The sequence below is a fragment of the Mytilus edulis genome, chromosome 3 (genome assembly GCF_963676685.1).
Source record: "Mytilus edulis chromosome 3, xbMytEdul2.2, whole genome shotgun sequence".
Taxonomy (NCBI): domain Eukaryota; kingdom Metazoa; phylum Mollusca; class Bivalvia; order Mytilida; family Mytilidae; genus Mytilus; species Mytilus edulis.
Window position 1 is genome coordinate 63,490,828 of NC_092346.1, and position 20,491 is coordinate 63,511,318.

At 32.6% G+C, this 20,491-nt stretch overlaps 1 protein-coding gene and 1 long non-coding RNA gene across 2 annotated transcripts; both read right to left on the reverse strand.

The window, feature by feature from the left end:
• Positions 1 to 2,848: 2,848 nt before the first annotated feature.
• On the reverse strand, positions 2,849 to 7,288 carry LOC139514921 (uncharacterized). The gene is made up of 3 exons (XR_011662754.1): positions 7,210 to 7,288; positions 3,613 to 3,723; positions 2,849 to 3,091 (listed from the first exon to the last, which is right to left on the reverse strand). It is a non-coding gene; the product is annotated as an uncharacterized lncRNA (long non-coding RNA).
• A 1,211-nt stretch (positions 7,289 to 8,499) lies between these two features.
• Positions 8,500 to 9,519, reverse strand: LOC139515369 (uncharacterized). The gene is made up of 2 exons (XM_071304935.1): positions 9,426 to 9,519; positions 8,500 to 9,344 (listed from the first exon to the last, which is right to left on the reverse strand). The coding sequence occupies exons 1-2, from the start codon at positions 9,517 to 9,519 to the stop codon at positions 8,500 to 8,502; spliced, it is 939 nt and encodes a 312-aa protein (XP_071161036.1).
• Positions 9,520 to 20,491: the final 10,972 nt, after the last annotated feature.

The following is a 20,491-nucleotide window of genomic DNA, read 5'->3' on the forward strand; positions in this document are numbered from 1 at the left end:
TTTTGTGTTTTGGTGTTTCTAATACTATATGCAATAGGTCAACTATATTTGGTGTATGGAAACATTTTATGATCTTTATGTCAGTTGCGCAGGTTTTATTTGACTGTGACCTCATTTTCACGGTTCATTGCACAGTGTTAAGTTTTTGTGTTTGGTTTATTTTTCTTAAACTATAAGTAATAGGTCAACTATATATGTTGTATAGAAGCATTGTTAGCTGTACATGTCTGCCTGGCATGGTTCATCTGACCTTGACCTCATTTTCAAGGTTCATTGGTCTTTGTTTAGTTATCTTGGTTAATGTTAAGTTTATGTGACAGTTGTATTAAAGCTTAGCTTTATATTTAGGACTATCAACATAATATCAATGATTAGTATAGAAGGCGAGACATTTCAGCGTGTGCACTCTTGTTGTGTTTTGGTGTGTTTTTCTTAAACTATAAGCAATAGGTCAACTATATTTGTTGTATGTATGGAAGAATTGTTAGCTGTAAATGTCTGCCTGGCATGGTTCATCTGACCTTGACCTCATTTTCATGGTTCATTGGTCAATGTTTAATTTTCTTGGTAATGTTAAGTTTATATGACAGTTGTAATAGAGCTTTATATTTAGGACTATCAACATACGATCAATGATTGGTAAAGAAGACGAGACATTTCAGCGTGTGCACTTTTGTTTTTATGAGTTAACTGCAATTTCAGTCATGTTGACATATTTGTAGATCTTATCCTGATCATTTTCCTTTTTAAAGAAATTCTGGTTTTTATGATTTCCGGACTGTGCGTCTGTTAGTTTCATCCGCCAGTCTGTCCCACTTTAGGTTTAAGTTTTTGGTCAAGGTAATGTTTGATGAAGTTGAAGTCCAATCAACTTGAAACTTATTACCCCGATAGTGCAAGTTGGGCATCCGTGTACTATGGACACATTCTAGTTTTGCTATTTCTTTGGTTTTTGTTCACTTATAATTTTGATATTGATGGCAAAGAATAAACAAGTAAAACTATGAGCTACTGCCCACTCAGTCTGATGATAACCCTACTGTGACTGCATTATATCAATAGTATAAAAAGATGTAATTGTTTGGTAAACAGGAAGTTGTTGATTGATGAATCTGAAAACGTATCAAAGGGTATAGCTGACTCATAAAACCTTGAACCCAAATTTCAGAAATCATTGTAATGTAGTTCCTGAGAAAGATGGGACACAAAATATCCATGGAACCAAGGGTGGACAGATGGGCCCGACCTTTTTAAAATAGGCACTGGCTACGGTTACATGGAAATGTAACAATAATAAAAATATTATTGTTACATTGGAGACTAAATGCCGGAATGCATGGTTGGGTAAGGACCTGTTTAATTACGAATGTAACAATAATTATTGAGGCTACGGTTACATTGCGTTATTGTTACATGAAAAAAAGCAATGTACGATGGGACTAGTAATATGTACTAAATAATAAAAGTTGAGGACATTTATTACATACATTTATAACATACAATTTATTTACTGTAATTTTTTTATTTACAATGACAATTTCTACAAATCCAGTAAGTTGTTTTTAAAGTCCGACACATTTTTGATGCACGAAATTACGTCCTCCACGGATACGTGTACATACAGAATTTCTTAGTATTTAAGTTACAGTTAGCAAACTTTGCTTTTGATTATCAATTTGCGTCAAGTTATAAAGCTGTATGAAATGTATGTCTAAGTTGATATTGTTTCAGTTTCGTTTAAAACGCATCCCAAGTTTTATTTTTTTGACCATAAACAAAATTGGTCCAAAGTATAATGACAGTAATAAGAGTAGGTGTGCAGTTAAATACTTTAAAAAAGTGAAACCATTGAACTATATTTTTCGCCTTTGACAGTCACACTCCTAATCTTGAGTAGTATCTTTAAGAACATCAAAACCATTAGTACGTAGAAAAACTATTCAAGTTGTACACCATTTGTTGAATAATAATATTTTATTATTTATCAGTATTAAATTACAAGTATATACTGTTTAGTACATATGAAAGAATGAAGCAATACAACTATAGAAGATTCAAGTTTAATCAATATAGCGTACATTGCTGTTTTTCATGTAACAATAACGTAATGTATCCGTAGCCTCAGTAATTATTGTTACATTTGTAATTAATCGGTTCCTCACCCAACTTTGCATTCCGGCAATTAGTCTCCAATGTAACAATAATATTTTTATTATTATTACATTCCCATGTAACCGTAGCCAGTGCCTATGGTCTAATCATTTATAGCTTGTTAAGTCTTTGGAGTGATTTAGAGATGAATATTATTTTCCCTTTTAGACTACATGTTGACCTCTACATTGTTTTATTTTAAACTTTTATTTGCTGCCTCATTCATGTACAACCTTTTGCCTTACTCGTACTTTCTGATTAACTTTTAACCCTGCCACATTCTGTATGTGCCTGTCCCAAGTCAAGAGCGTAATTCAGTGGTTGTCGTATGTTGTTGTGTAGCATATTTGTTTTTCGTTCATTATTTTGTACATATTAAAATTAGGCGGCAAGTTTTCTCGTTTAAATAGTTTTACATTTGTCATTTCCGGGCTGACTATGGGGTATGGGCTTTGCTCATTGTTAAAGGCCATTCAGTGACCTATAGTTGTTAATTTGTGTCATTTAGTGACTCTGATGGAGAGTTGTCTCATTGACAATCGTACCACATCTTCTTAATGTTATATATCAGACTTCCATAACTTGTTGCAGCTAGAAGTTGTAGCTATGTCACTGGAAATGCTAGATCGTTTTGACATTTTCTTAAAAAATTAGAACTGATACAAGGTTGATATTGAAAGTTTTTTTATTCATTCAACTTTTAAAATCAATGTCATTAAACTAAATGCTAAAAAGGAATATAATAGTCCTTTGTCATTTTTTGCTGGTCAGGTGCAATTGTTGCAAGCTTCTTGTTTCTCTACTGAACCAGTGCAGTGTATTCCCCCATGTTAAGGAGCTGGAGTATTGCATGACCTTTCCCTTTCTCTGTAACCTTGAAAACCAGAATTGACAATACATGATGACCATTGTCCCCAATTACTGAATTTTCCATTGACAGCTGTCAAGAAAAAAGCAATTATTAATTTGTGTTGTATGTAAGGCAGCAACCATTTGATTTTCGGGGGGGGGGGGGGGCTATGGTTTTTTTTTTCTGTACAAACTTTTTTTTGCAACAAGTCGAAAACAATTTTTCCTTTCAATTTTAGCATTACATATAGTGGCAGCTGAGGGTGTAACAAACAAATTTTTTTTTCAGAATTCAAAACAAATTATTTTTTACTCCAAAAACTGGAAACAAACTTTTTTTTTCCAAAAAAAATCATAGCCCCCCCCCCCCCCCCCCGAAAATCAAATGGTTGCTGCCTAAAAAAATATAATACACAATATCAGGTTCCTGTATCTTTTGCTCATGGTTTATTTTAACATTATTTTTAAATGTTTGGCAAAATTAGCAATTTCTTTCAAGTGATAAAAAAACCCTCTTTAAAAAAGAAGTCTAAAAGAACAAAACTTTTATTTCCATCTATGAACATATTTTCTAAAGTGGTATGACACATTTTTATATTTCAATATACTTACGACAAGGATGATCATTACAACTGACAGAATTCACACCACCTAAAACACAGTCGGTGCCGCCATTTGCAGTGGCAGGTTTATTACAACTTCTGTACTGAGATTGCTTTCCACCTGTAACATTGAATAAATTTGGTTTACCATGTATAAATGTACAATATTTGACACCTTGCTTTACAAGAACAAGGTGATTAGAATTATGATGTCAAATCTATATATTATCAAATGAAGTTGATGTAAGCAATAATAGGCAACTGTACGATCTTCAATAATGACAAAAACCCATACTATATAGTCAGCTATAAACTCGCTGACATGAAAAAAGGAAACAATTGGAAAGAGCAAACTAACAGCATAATTTATAGCAAAACCATTTTAGAACTAGATGTGTCAAAGCGACACGAATGGCCCTGTCTCAAAATGTTGAAAAATGTGAATTTCAATAACACATGTGGACACAAGTATGATGGTAGTCTCACATATAAAAAATCAGCTCAAAATCTGGAGGCATATAGAAAAAAAGTCTGTATAACTGATTTTCAACAATTTTCAAAATTGTAAATCATTAATTTTGGAAAAAATAAGTGGAGCGGAATGAAAATTAAACTTGATCTGTAACTGATCATGGTTAGCTCACATACCAAAATTCAGCCCAATATCTGAAAGCATATAGAAAAAAGGTCCGTATAACTGATTTTCAAAAGTAACTCATCATGAGTAACTCACATGTAAAAAATGAGCCCAATATCTGAAAGCGTTTAGAAAAAAAATCTGTATAACAGTGATTTTCAACAAGTCCATAGCCCATAATTTTCGGCAAAAATTAGTGGAGCGGAACAATACTTAAACTTGATCTGTAACTCATCATGGTTAACTCACATACCAAAAATCCCAATATCTGAAAGCAATTAGAAACTAGATGTGTCAAAGCGACACGAATGGCCCCATCTCAAAAAGTTGAAAAATCTGCAATTTAAATAACACATGTGGACACAAGCATGATGGTAGTCTAAACATATAAAAAATCAGCTCAAAATCTGGATGCGTAAAGAAAAAAAGTCTGTAATCTGTGATTTTCAACAATTTTCAAAGTGAAAACCCTTAATTTTGGCAAAAATTAGCGGAGCGGAACAAAACTTAAACTTGATCTGTAACTCATCATGAGTAACTCACATACCAAAAATCAGCCAAATATCTGAAAGCGTTTAGAAAAATGTCTGTATGACTGATTTTCAACAATTTTCAAAGTTGTAAACCCTTAATTTCGGCATAAATTAGCGGAGCAGAACAAAACATAAACTTGATCTGTAACTCATCAATTTCAATAACACTTTTGGACACAAGCATGATGGTAGTCTAACATATCAAAAACCAGCTCAAAATCTGGATATGTATAGAAAAAAGTCTGTAATCTGTGATTTTCAACAATTTTTAAGTTGTAAACCCTTAATTTTGGCATTTTTCTAGGGGAGCGGAAAAAAACTTAAACTTGATCTGTAACTCATCATGAGTAACTCACATACCAAAAATCAGCCCAATATCTGAAAGCGTTTTGAAAAAAAGTCTGTATAACTGTGATTTTCACCAATTTATCAAAGTCCATAGCCCGTAATTTTCAACAAAAAATTAGCGGGGCGGAACAAAACTAAAACTTGATCTGTAACTCATCATGGTACACTCACATACCAAAAATCAGCCCAATATCTGAAGGCGTTTAGAAAAAAACTCTGTATAATGGTTTGTTGTGAAATGACGGAATGACGGAATTACGGAATTTCAGACAAGGGTAAAACTATATGGCACCGACAACTTCGTTGCGGGGCCATAAAAATGTCAATATAACTGTGATTTTCAACAATTTCTAAGTCCAAGCCCGTAACTTCGGCAAAAATTTGTGGAGCGGAACAAAACTTTAACTTGATCTGTAACTCATCATGGTTAACACACATACCAAAAATCAGCCCAATATCTGAAGGGGTTTAGAAAAAAAATCCATATAATGGTTTGTTGCGGAATGACGGAATTTTGGAATGACAGACAAGGGTAAAACTATATGGAACCGACAACTTCGTTGCGGGGCCATAAAAACAAATATACATGTATTAGATGCAGTGATCAACACACTTAACACCTGATTAATGTTTCTTTCATTCTGAGAAAATTTGCTTTCCAGTCTTTTATAAATTTCTTGGTCTAATGTTTCTTCTGTATCTTTGCTGTTAAGTTTGTAGTTCATTCTCATCATATGTGATTTTTATCAGTCTTATAAGGCAGTAATTAAGAGATAACTGTATTGTATTTGAAGCTTTAAGGACGTCCATCGGTAGTTTTACTGTCGCAAATTTAGTTTACCTGGCGACGCGGAGCGGAGACAGGTAAACGGGTATTTGCGACAGTAAAACTACCGATGGACGTCCGCAAAGCTTCAAATACAATACAGTTATCTCTATTCTAATGCAGAACAAGTTCATAATTAAATTTCAATCATTATTTCAGTGTAAAATCTTCATTAAAGAAAATTCCGCGAAAAGATGTTATCTTCTTTGGTCCCTACATTAGGTGACGTCATAGGTATGCTTCCGGCGTCAAACATAAACACCGGGCGTTTTCTAGCTTCAGTGCCGCTTCAAAATGTAATAAAATTTGATAAAAAGAAGATTTTTAGGCGCAACAAGTGAGTTTTTTGTTTATTATTGTAGAAATAACATGTCAACACATTCCGAAATTCAAAATGTCGGCTTCCTTAGTTACAGACAAGGAGATAGAGAATTTTACGCTTGAGCAAGCTGTCATCCAATCAGAACAATTGTTACAAAATAATTGCATTAGAATAGTGTGTAGGGTGTATGTATCTAACATTTCATGGTTAATTTCCAACAGTCAAATCAAGTCTGTAAGCATATGCTTTATTATACCAATTACAAGCAAAATACAAAATGGGTCACTAAGTCATGTCTTAGAAGGCAGTAATAGTGTGTAGGGTGTATGTATCTAACATTTCATGGTTAATTTCCAACAGTCAAATCAAGTCTGTAAGCATATGCTTTATTATACCAATTACAAGCAAAATACAAAATGGGTCACTAAGTCATTCTACATTGGCATACATCATTTTACATCCAAGCCTCTTTTAAACTATTCAAAAACAGCCTCGGTACTCCTGTCAGTGTTTGAAACAAAGCAAAGTGGAACTAGCTTACAGTGACCTTTTAACACCTACATCATGAAATAAGTACCTACTAATTTGTACTAGTAGTACATAGTAATAACACCGTCTGTCATCTGACTCTTGTGTAACCTCGGATCAAGAATATCGTGACCTGTTATGTTTTGTGCACAGTATACCTTTAAAATGAAGGTACATTATCATTAGACAATAATCAACATTTGATAGTTATTTCAAAGCTATGTGGAGGTAATCTGACTAGCATTTGTAAAACATAAATGTGTCATTTTTCATGCAAAGACTTGCAAGGCAAAAAGAAGAACCATATTGCATTAGATACCATAATCGTTTATTGGGAAAGACTGTACTTTGACATTTTCATAGCTTTCTTTTGGTTTTACTCTATTGTTGAGTTACTGTCGCATTGTATTTACCCAAACGGTGACATATTCTTGGATCCTTTTGAAAACCTTCAAGGAAACCAACTAAAACTGGACTACTGAGTACATTTGTACTTTAATAAAAAAAAAATATTTCACTTCTTACCACAGGAAACTTGGATGCAATGTTTTTATTTTAATTGTTGTGGTAGGTTTTTCAGTAGTTATTTTATAAACATAACATATCAGTAATAGCATTGGATACTTGATTACATGTATGGGAAGTTAAGTCGCCATCTGTGTTGCGGGTTCACAGATACTATACCTTCCATTTAAGAGATAACTGTATTGTATTTGAAGCTTTAAGGACGTCCATCGGTAGTTTTACTGTCGCAAATTTAGTTTACCTGGCGACGCGGAGCGGAGACAGGTAAACGGGTATTTGCGACAGTAAAACTACCGATGGACGTCAGCAAAGCTTCAAATACAATACAGTTATCTCTATTCTAATGCAAAACAAGTTCATAATTAAATTTCAATCATTATTTCAGTGTAAAATCTTCATTAAAGAAAATTCCGCTAAAAGATGTTATCTTCTTTGGTCCCTACACTAGGTGACGTCATAGGTATGCTTCCGGCGTCAAACATAAACACCGGGCGTTTTCTGGCTTCTGTGCCGCTTCAGAATGTAATAAAATTTTATTAAAAGAAGATTTTTAGGCGCATCAAGTGAGTTTTTTGTTTATTATTGTAGAAATAACATGTCAATACATTCCGAAATTCAAAATGTCGGCTTCCTTAGTTAAAGACAAAGAGATAGAGAATTTTACGCTTGCTGTCATCCAATCAGAACAATTGTTACAAAATAATTGCATTAGAATTAGGTATAGTAACGTCCCCACCATACATATCAAGTATCTGCTAATACTGATATGAACTGAGTGAGATAGATCACTCAGTTGGATAGTGACCAAGTCAACATGACCAAGTCTGTTGACTTCTCTTGACTTGGTCAGACCAAGGGTCAGACAGCGAATGAGTCGTGGTCTAATCCTTTCCTTTATACCATGCATGAACTGAATGAGCTCGATCACTCAGTTCGATTTTACTTGGGGATGTTTTTAATTTTTATCCAAATTTTAATCGGGGATGTTTTAAATTTTTATCCATATTTTAATTGGGGATGTTTTCAATTTTTATTCAAATTTTAATTGGGAATGTTTAAAATTTTTATCCATATTTTAATTGGGGATGTTTTTAACTTTTATCCAAATCTAATTGCGGAAGTGTTTATCTTTTGGGGATGTTTTTAAAAGATAATTGGGGATGTATTTAACTTTTTATCTAAATTTTAATTGGGGATGGGCTTTTTAATTTGTTAACTGGGTCAGGTTTTGTTTTATATATATGTATAAGTTTCTGTCTTGCCTCTTCATAATTTTCACAAAATAATAAATAATGTTCCACAGTTTCTAATTGACCGCATTCACACTTGGGGTCTATATTTTGATTGATTTTGTTTTGGTAATTTTTTAGGTAGTATCCGGATCTTAAATTCCTAATAATTTTTGCTGTTTTGTGATCTGGATAATCAAATGTCGATTTTTTGCTGACAGTCTGATGAAAGTTATAATAAAATCTTCCTGTATCACTATTAACCCATCTATGTTGCCACTTTTTATTTACTAAAATTCTTGCTGCTGTTTTAATATCTTGTTTAGTTACTGTAATATGAGCTTCTTTCTGAATTTGATTTGCCTCTTTAGCTGCCTCTTTAGCTAGTTTATCAGCTATTTCATTTCCTCTAACATCTGCATGTCCTGGGGTCCAATCAAAATTAATTCTTATTCCATGGTGTTTTTGGATAGATTTAATAAGGGAAATAATTTCATGTGAAGTGGATCTGTTATTTTCAATTTTCCAGTTTAATGTTAAAATTCCAATTGCTGTTTGACTGTCCGAAAATATTTTTACTTCTTCAATTAATGTTTTATTTTCAATTCTGCTTACATAATCTAATACTAATTTTATTGCAACAAGCTCTGCCAAAAGAATTGAACCCCTTTTTGAAACTGGTTGTTTAAGTTCAATTTCTTTATTGCTGAAGATTACAATTGCACCTGCTCCACAAGGTCCTGGGTTGGATTGGCAAGAACCGTCTGTAAAAGCAACAACTGTTGATGGAGATACTGTGTTAAGTTTGTTTAATATTAAATTTTTTCCTGTGATTTCTTGTTCTTTAGTTCTGTTTTTTTAGGAACCAAGAGTACGCCAATATTCTGGTGGAGATTTTGATGCTTGTAGACCTTGAAATCGATATTCTGGCTCTATGTCATCAACACTGATATCTGTTTCTTCTTTCATGTTTTTTGCTGGCTGTAACATTAAGCCTAAAGGTGATATGAACTTGTCCACTGTTTCTTTGTTTTTCCATTCATCTATTTTGTTTCTGATAGGGATTTTGGTTGAATATGAATTTAGTCTTGCAATATCTCTACTAGCCATTTTCTTCTCTTCTAAGATCTAATGGCAAAACTCCTGCCATTACTTGTAATACTTCTAAACTGGCTGTTGCAGAAACTCCTAGACAAATAGATAAACCCTTTCTTTGGATGGCATTTAATTTTTTTAAGTGTTCTTCTTTCCCTGTTTGCCAAATACAGCTTGCGTAAAGAAAAATTGAACCTATAATACTATTGTAGACTTGAATAAGAAATTTTGTTTTTATGTTACCTATTCCTTTTATTTCTCTTAATATTCCGAGTGATTTTCCAGCTTTTTTTTCTATGATGTTGATATGTTCACTGAAGGTAAGTTTTTCATCTAATGTAACTCCTAATAATTTGGGATTAGGATTGTATTTAACTGGTTGGTTTCCTAACACAAGGTGTACTGTTCCTGGATGCTTTTTATTTCTTGAAAAAATACAGTATTCTGTTTTATTTGTATTAATATTTATTCTCCATTTTTTGCTCCAATTCATGATTGTATTTAATTCATCTTGAGTTTTTAATCTTATTTCCTCTAAATCGTTACCAGTATTCCAAAAGGTACTGTCATCAGCAAATTTGCATTTTCCAGCCTTTACTTTTTCAAAAAGGTCAATTACAAAGATATTGAAAAGTATTGGTGAAATAACTGACCCTTGTGGTAGACCAGTTTCAGTCCTACACCATTGTCCTTCATGTTTATTTACTATACATCTGGAGAACCTTTCATTTAGAAATGCCTGTATCCATTTCCATATTTTCCCTTTAATTCCATATTGGTGTAATTTTACCAATAATCCTTCTCTCCAAACACTGTCATAAGCCTTTTCGAAATCAATGAGAACTGCTAACGTAAAATTATCTAAATTAAATCCATCCAGTATAGATTGTGTTAAATTTAATAGTGCATTAGTTGTAGATCTAAAATGTCTGAAACCTTCCTGTTCTATGTCTAAAATATTTTCAGATTCCACATAACATTCAACTCTGGTAGTGATTATTCGTTCCATGGCTTTTCCCAAAACGCTGGTTAAGCTAATTGGTCTGTATGAAGATGGATGATTATAATTAGATTTACCTGCTTTTTTTAAAAATTTTACATTTGCCCTTTTCCATTGAATTGGTATTCTTCCTTCTTCTATTGATTTGTTGAAAATGTATAATAAGGTTGATATGAGTGAATCTCCTGCATTAATAATCAATTCTGTAAAAATATTGTCTGGTCCTGGTGCAGAGTTTTTCTTTAATTTGGCAATGGATCCCTCTAGTTCATCTCGACTTATTTCTTCATACATATACCCTTCTTCTTCTACTTCTTCAGATAGAGTGATGTTGATATATTTTTCCATTATTTCAGTGTAAAAATCATTATCAAAATTGTTAGCATTTAAATGATTGCCTTTAAAAAAGGTGTCTTCCAAAATTTTTTCTTTATCTTCTTCTTCAAAGAGTATATTTCCATTTGAATCTAAAAAAAGGTAGAACTAAATTATGTTCATTCTTTTTAGTTAATTTTTAAAAATTTGACCATTTTTCCTTGAGGTTTTTACTACCATTTAATTGAGTACACAGTAATGCTGACCATTCATCCACTGCCTCATCTTTTGCATCTGTAAACGAAGATTCTGCTTCCATTATTTTGATTAAATTTGTTGGTGTGTTTTTTAATTTAAATTCTCTCTGGCATTTGTTGAGCAGGTGTTTCTTTTCCTCTGCTGTTTTATTCCACCAACATGGTTTATGATGTTTTCTAATATTTCTTGTTGTTTTAGGGATTATGTTTTCCATGCACAGCATCATTTTGTCTTCAAAAATTTGGTAAATTTCTTCCATAGATTGATTGTTAAAAAATTCTAAATTCTGAAATGATTCTTCAGTGGCAGTTTTCCATGCGTTTAGGTCTGCTTCATTGATATTATATTTTGGGGTTTCATTTACTGAAGGAACTTGAGTATTTGTGGGTTACACTAATGTCCTGACAATGTCCTGACAATGTCCTGACAGTGTCCTGACAGAAACGAAAATGCTTAATACTTTTTTGTTATTGGAAGGATTTACTTGAAATTTGGAATCAAGCAAGATGAGAACTTATATTTAATAAATAAAATTTAACAAAAATAAAAAAGTATTTATAAATGTTAGAAAACTTGACCTGACCAACTTGACTTTGAAACTACTAATGTCCTGACCGATATGAAACAGTTTTGAAATGTTTTATTATTGACAGGATCGCGATAGATTCTATAAAAATCTTGATTGATTTGCCACAAAGTCCTATTTTTCTATTAAATGCAATGGAACAGTAAAATATAATACTTTGCATCAAGTTTCCGCTTGGAATATGTACAAAATGGCCTATCTCTATTATTTTATTATATCAGTAGTTTTGATACAATTGAAGTTTGAAAAGTTCGTACAAAAATGGCTACAGAAGGGTACATAAACCTTAACAACAATAAATCATAACAATATAACATTTAAGACCATTTTAACTTATTTATGGATCATAAAAAGGACATAATAAGGAACCAATTTCTGGCCGGCACAACAGCTGTTACCTTAATTTTCAAAATAATGATAACCATTTAATATTGAAATAAAAACTACAACTCCAAATCGGCTCAATATTAAAAAAAAATAATGTATATGTTGAAAAGTTTAGATCTTCTTTTCAGTATTGATTTTTTTCATTCTTCCATGCCTGGTACTTCATGATTAAAATCTTTTCATCAACTAACACATTTTCATGGGGATATTTAACACACAGAGTAGGCTAACATAGGTGGTTAAGGTTGGTATGGATATGAGAGAAATGGAGGAAGAGTGAGGGTAAATAATGAGAGTGGTATGTATGGATATATGTTCTATAGGGAGAAAAAGGAAAATTGAGTAGGTGAGGGTAATATTGAGAGTTGTATGTAAAGTCGTTGTGGACAGAATGTTAATTTCTTTATAAGGGCTTGATGTACTGGTCTAATGGAAGTGCAGTTTTCTTTTTTCTCTTGTGTAGTTCTTATTTTCTTAAAAAATCTGGAGTAAACATTTTAACTTCTTAAAGTACTGCTGTCAAAAATTAACAAGTTAACAGCCTTTCTTGTTACTGATTATGTGCTGCTTATAAATTAACAGTGTAGCACTTCTCAGTGACTAGATAGGGTTGCAGCTTTTCATTAATTTTAGCAGCATTATTTTACAGTTATAGATGCAGTGATCAACACACTTAACACCTGATTATATTTCTTTCATTCTGAGATAATTTGCTTTCCAGTCTTTTATAAATTTCTTGGTTTAATGATTCTTCTGTATCTTTGCTGTTAAGTTTGTAGTTCATTCTCATCATATGTGGTTTTTATCAGTCTTAGAAGGCAGTAATAGTGTGTAGGGTGTATGTATCTAACATTTCATGGTTAATTTCCAACAGTCAAATCAAGCCTGTAAGCATATATGCTTTATTATGCCAATTACAAGCAAAATACAAAATGGGTCACTAAGACATTCTACATTGGCATACATCATTTTACATCCAAGCCTCTTTTAAACTTTTCAAAAACAGCCTCGGTACTCCTGTCAGTGTTTGAAAGAAAGCTAAGTGTAACTAGCTTACAGTGACCTTTTAACACCTACATCATGAAATAAGTACCTACTAATTTGTACTACTAGTACATAGTAATAACACTGTCTGTCATCTGACTCTTGTGTAACCTCGGATCAAGAATATCGTGACCTGTTATGTTTTGTGCACAGTATACCTTTAAAATGAAGGTACATTATCATTAGACAATAATCAACATTTGATAGTTATTTCAAAGCTATGTGGAGGTAATCTGACCAGCATTTGTATGACATAAATGTGTCATTTTTCATGCAAAGACTTGCAAGGCAAAAAGAAGAACCATATTGCATTAGATACCATAATCGTTTATTGGGAAAGACTGTACTTTGACATTTTCATAGCTTTCTTTTGGTTTTACTCTATTGTTGAGTTACTGTCGCATTGTATTTACCCAAACGGTGACATATTCTTGGATCCTTTGAAAAACCTTCAAGGAAACCAACTAAAACTGGACTACTGAGTACATTTGTACTTTAATAAAAAAAAAATATTTCACTTCTTACCACAGGAAACTTGGATGCAATGTTTTTATTTTAATTATTGTGGTAGGTTTTTCAGTAGTTATTTTATAAACATAACATATCAGTAATAGCATTGGATACTTGATACATGTATGGGAAGTTAAGTCGCCATCTGTGTTGCGGGTTCACAGATACTATACCTTCCATTAAGGTATAGTAACGTCCCCACCATACATATCAAGTATCTGCTAATACTGATATGAACTGAGTGAGATAGATCACTCAGTTGGATAGTGACCAAGTCAACATGACCAAGTCTGTTGACTTCTCTTGACTTGGTCAGACCAAGGGTCAGACAGCGAATGAGTCGTGGTCTAATCCTTTCCTTTATACCATGCATGAACTGAATGAGCTCGATCACTCAGTTCGATTTTACTTGGGGATGTTTTTAATTTTTATCCAAATTTTAATCGGGGATGTTTTAAATTTTTATCCATATTTTAATTGGGGATGTTTTCAATTTTTATTCAAATTTTAATTGGGAATGTTTAAAATTTTTATCCATATTTTAATTGGGGATGTTTTTAACTTTTATCCAAATCTAATTGCGGAAGTGTTTATCTTTTGGGGATGTTTTTAAAAGATAATTGGGGATGTATTTAATTTTTTATCTAAATTTTAATTGGGGATTGGCTTTTTAATTTGTTAACTGGGTCAGGGTTTTTTATATTGGCTGTATAAGTCATGCTTTAGTCAAATCAGAGACTCTAAAATTGGTACTCTAAAAGGAAGAGACTGGTGGTCATTGCGGCCATTTTTTTCGGTGAACTAGCACCTTAAAGTCCAGATAACCCTCAGGGCAGCTGGCTAGTACATTAGCAGACAGGTACTTTTGTGCCATTTGGCATTTTTTTAACTTTTGGCAATTTTTAATTTAGACTATTTCCTTTTTATTTTAAAATATTTTTTAAACCTTTTGATTAAATAGATATATTTTGGCTTCAAAATGGTTATCCAAGGATAATTTCTTTAATTAAAATTTACATCACACATTTTGGCTTATTGTAACTTTGGCTGTTACCTTTATTTTCAAAATAATGATAACCATTTAATATTGAAATAAAAACTACAACTCCAAATTGGCTCAATATTAAAAACAATAATGTATATGTTGAAAAGTTAAGATCTTCTTTTCAGTATTGATTTTGTTCATTCTTCGATGCCTGGTATTTCATGATTAAAATCTTTTCATCAACTAACACATTTTCATGGGGATATTTAACACACAGAGTAGGCTAACATAGGTGGTTAAGGTTGGTATGGATATGAGAGAAATGGAGGAAGGGTGAGGGTAAATAATGAGAGTGGTATGTATGGATATATGTTCTATAGGGAGAAAAAGGAAAATTGAGTAGATGAGGGTAATATTGAGAGTTGTATGTAAAGTAGTTGGGGACAGAATGTTAATTTCTTTATAAGGGCTTGATGTACTGGTCTAATGGAAGTGCAGTTTTCTTTTTTCTCTTGTGTAGTTCTTATTTTCTTAAAAAATCTGGAGTAAACATTTTAACTTCTTAAAGTACTGATGTCAATAATTAACAAGTAAACAGCCTTTCTTGTTACTGATTATGTGCTGCTTATAAATTAACAGTGTAGCACTTTTCAGTGACTAGATAGGGTTGCAGCTTTTCATCAATTTTAGCAGCATTATCTTACAGTTATAGATGCAGTGATCAACACACTTAACACCTGATTAATGTTTCTTTCATTCTGAGAAAATTTGTTTTCCAGTCTTTTATAAATTTCTTGGTCTAATGTTTCTTCTGTATCTTTGCTGTTAAGTTTGTAGTTCATTCTCATCAGATGTGGTTTTAACAGTCTTAGAAGGCAGTAATAGTGTGTCGGGTGTATGTATATATCTAACATTTCATGGTTAATTTCCAACAGTCAATCAAGTCTGTAAGCATATGCTTTATTATGCCAATTACAAGCAAAATACAAAATGGGTCACTAAGACATTCTACATTGGCATACATCATTTTACATCCAAGCCTCTTTTAAACTTTTCAAAAACAGCCTCGGTACTCCTGTCAGTGTTTGAAACAAAGCAAAGTGGAACTAGCTTACAGTGACCTTTTAACACCTACATCATGAAATAAGTACCTACTAATTTGTACTACTAGTACATAGTAATAACACTGTCTGTCATCTGACTCTTGTGTAACCTCGGATCAAGAATATCGTGACCTGTTATGGTTTGTGCACAGTATAATTGGATTATAACACTCACTTTTTAAAATCTTTTTAATATTTTGTAATATCACAAAAACATGAAAAAAGTATGTGTAAATTCTGTTTTTTAACTGCTAAAATTACTAAATAAACTTACTAAATTTGAAGATCTGTCAAATGAATGTATATTTACGCATGTTATATTAGAAATAAATTACACCAAATATGCATTAATTCCAGATTTCACTTATTGCCTAAAATTATGTTCGGCAATAGGATGAATAATCATCATAAGATTTTAGGTAATAAGCTTAATGCCTGAAAATTTCAGGCAATAACTTAATGCCTAGGCGTTAGCTTATTGCCTAGGATTTAAGCTTAATGCCTAATTTCACTTATTGCCGCTAACATATACATTCATAGTATACAGAAACGCGAAAATCATGGAATTTTAATTTAACAGAAAGCCAAAAAGTTATCGAAGATACCAGGATTATAATTTAATACGCCAGACGCGCGTTTCATCTACATAAGACTCATCAGTGATGCTCAGGTCAAAGAGATAGGCCTTAAAATAATTGTCTGGTCTCCACGTGCCTATGACTCTGTTTGATACCTTTTCAGAACTTCTCCAGACATAAAATCTTTTACGAAAATTCATCCTACAACAGTTAACAGTTACGGACTTCATATACAGGAGTGTGCTCCTTACGCAGAAACTGCTCCAACAAAGTTATGAGGAGGACAGATTAAAATTGACACTCCGTAAATTTTATGGACACCATCACGATTTGGTGGATCCATACGATGTTTCGTTGACCAAACTAGCTAAGGACATTTTTACCACATGGTAGATTGTGTTTTGTCATAATGCCGTCTAATCTTTTAATTACCAAACGTGACTTATTCCCGATTGTGACTGTTTTGCCGAGTGTGAACTCGCATTACTATAAGACGTGGTACGGTACTTATACATCCCAAATTCATGTATTTAGTTTAAATGTTTAATGTTATATTTGTAATTCTCATCGGATTTTGTCAAATGTGTTGACGTCTTTTCTATTATATTTCTGTGTTATGGTAAAGAAAATTAATCACCGCCTTCATTTATCAGATTTGATTTCGTTCAAAGTAATCAGTACGATATTTTACGTTTGAAGTTAGATTCATAACAAACCTGACATAGTTTTATAATATAGTTAATTGCTACCTCAGTTTTATATTAATAAGAATTAAAATGTGCTTTGTTATTAAATGCAATATCAGTATTTAGTTCAAATATATAATCTTAAATTAATCCCAATTCTAATGACGTCATTTTTTCGTCATTTTTCATTTTTTGATGCTCTGTTTTACTAATTCTAATGACGTCATTTTTTCGTCATTTTTCAGTTTCAAATAGGACGTCACTTGGCGTAGAGGTTTAAACGTATTCGGATGTGTCTACTTTTGTGTTTCAAATGTCTGGTTATGTAAATGTATTTCAGTTGTTTCCTGTAATTAGTTAATACTTCAGCTTTATCATGTACATCTTTTGAATATTCATTTTATTAAATTTACTGTTTGCAAAAGTATAAATTACTCTAAATTATAGGGATTTTCTGGTAACTTAACGGAAAACCCTTGCCGTTTTTGGCACAACCTTTTTGATCTTTTGGTCCTCGATGCTGTTCAACTTTGTACTCGTTTCGGCTTTCAAACTTTTGTATCTGTGCGTCACACATAGGTCTTGTGTGGACAAAATACACTTCTGGCGTATTAAAATTTTGAACTTGTTGCCTTTTGTTGGCTGTTGTTCGTGTGATTCTTTGTCAATTGTGTTCTCCAATTTATTTATATTGTAGTCCTGTGTTGTCATTTTGATGTTATATTTCACATGGCCATAAAAGTGCGAGGTTTGGCATGCCACAAAACCAGGTTCAACCCACCATTTTTTCCTTTAAAAATGCCCTGTACCAAGTCAGGAATATGGTCATTGTTATATTATAGTTCATTTCTGTGTGTATTACATTATAACGTTGTGTCGTTTGTTTTCTCTTATTTTTGAGTGTAAATTCACATTGCGATAAGACGTGTCACGGTACTTGTCTATCCCAAATTCATGTATTTGGTTTTGATGTTATATATATATGTTATATTTGTTATTCTCGTGGGATTTTGTCTATATGTGTTACATTTTAGTGTTATGTCGTTGTTCTCCTCTTATATTTAATGCGTTTCCCTCGGTTTTAGTTTGTTATCCCGATTTTGTTTTTTGTCCATGGATTTATGAGTTTTGAACAGCGGTATACTACTGTTGCCTTTATTTAACCTACTTTTAACCAAGCTATACAAAAATACCTACGATTTCGCGATTGTGTTCATGTACAGTTTGAATAAAGAAAGGAAATATTTGTACAAAATAAATAACTTGTTCTTCATAGTGAGAAGTGAAAATTATAGTCATACCAAACATTTATCTAAGCTGGTATATAGATGACATATAACCCTTAATAAGTAAACATTCTATAGCAGAAAGGCATAACAAATAGTATCAACCGGTCAAATGATATCGGATATGTTCCTTACGTCGTAACTACAATCCCCTTCCCTTTCATGAATGTGACATACCGAATTAGACTATTTACCGGATTTGTAATCACATAAGCAACCCGACGGGTGCCACATGTGGAGCAGGATCTGCTTACCCTTCCGGAGCACCTGAGATCACGCCTAGTTTTCGGTGGGGTTCGTGTTGTTTATTCTTTAGTTTTCTATGTTGTGTCATGTATACTTTTGTTTTTCTGTTTGTCTTTTTCATTTTTAGCCATGGCGTTGTCAGTTTGTTTTAGATTCATGAGTTTTACTGTCCCTTTGGTATCTTTCGTCCCTCTTTTAACAAGAAAGTGCGATTTGAGAGTACTCACAGTTACTGACAACTAACTAACTAAACCAATAAAACAATTAAAATAAAAATCATGCATCAGACTAAAATCAAATAAAATACATCCCAAGGATTTAGTAATTTTATCGCAACGGACAGTCAAAGAAGACAAGACTTGTGCAATGCCGAAAATAAATGTATCGACAGGCAGTAGGATAGTTAGCAGTTAACCTCTTTATAGATCGTTATAAATTAAACGTGAATGTTTGTGTTACATTGTAGTGTTGTGTCGTTGTTCACCTCTTATGTTTGGTGCGTTTCCCTCAGTTCTAGTTTGTTACCCCGATTTTGTTTTTTTGTCCATGGATTTATGAGTTTGAACAGCGGTATGCTACTGTTGCCTTTATTTATACATCCGTTTAATTTTAAAATAATACAAAAAGTTTTAATTAGCTGATGTTAACTATATTCAAAGATCTAATTACAACATTGGTAGGATAACTTTAACTAATAAGTTTGTTTTGTTTACACGGATCTCAAAGTGATTTCTGCGCATTTGGTACAATATTACCATAAAATTTAGAATGTGAAATACCGCTTTTAATTAGTTTTCTACAGGTACAGCCAAATTTAGTTTGTATTTTGGTAAACTATGTTTAAAAGTAACTTATGGTAACGAAATCCCTGATTAAATCATTTGCCAGTGATACATTGATTACGTTCGTTAGTATTTATGACATCCCTTCATGCACGGGCATAGAGAACGAGTAGGGACATATATACACCGTGTGATGGCGCCAAAGGAACATTGCCGTCTAAAAAAAGCCAAATTAACAATAGGGTTTGAAAAAAATCATCTCTTTTGTACTAAATTTTGAGTATGGAGTTGACCTTTAGAAGTTGGAATGTCTTAATCTAGAGAACGACAACTACTGCTCTTTATGTTTGGTATAGGAAGATGTGGTATGAGTGCCAATGACACAACTCTCCATCCAAATAACAACTTATTGAAGTAAACAATTATAGGTCAAGGTACAGCCTTCAACACAGAGCCTTGGTTCACACCGAACAACAAGCTATATAGGCCCAAAATAACAAGTGTAAAACCATTCAAACGGGAAAACTAACGGTATAATCTATACAAAAAAGGTAGATTTAGTTAAAGTTAGTTCTTTTTAGTAAATTTCGGCAGTATATTTAAAGAACTCTGGATTATTTAACGAAAAATATCATCCAGATAACGAGAGGTATTGTTGAATGTTCCAACCAAATGTAACAATGACGTGTCTTTACGGACTTTGGTCATAAACTGAGATTCATAGCAATACAAGAACAAATCTTCTACTTGTCGATACACTTTATCGCCGATACATTCAACTTATCTAGTAAATATTTAATGACTCTACCGTTCAAAATTTTATACCTCCCTATCTTGATAACACAGAACCACCTATTATTTCAAACACATACAAACAAAATCCCGCAGAAGTTTAATTTTTAATTATACGTTAAAGTGCGAGGTTTGGCATGCCACAAAACCAGGTTCAACCCACCATTTTTTTCTTTAAAAATGTCCTGTACCAAGTCAGGAAAATGGCCATTGTTACATCATAGTTCGTTTCTGTGTGTGTGTAACACTTTAACGTTGTGTTTCTGTTGTGTCGTTTGTTTTCTCTTA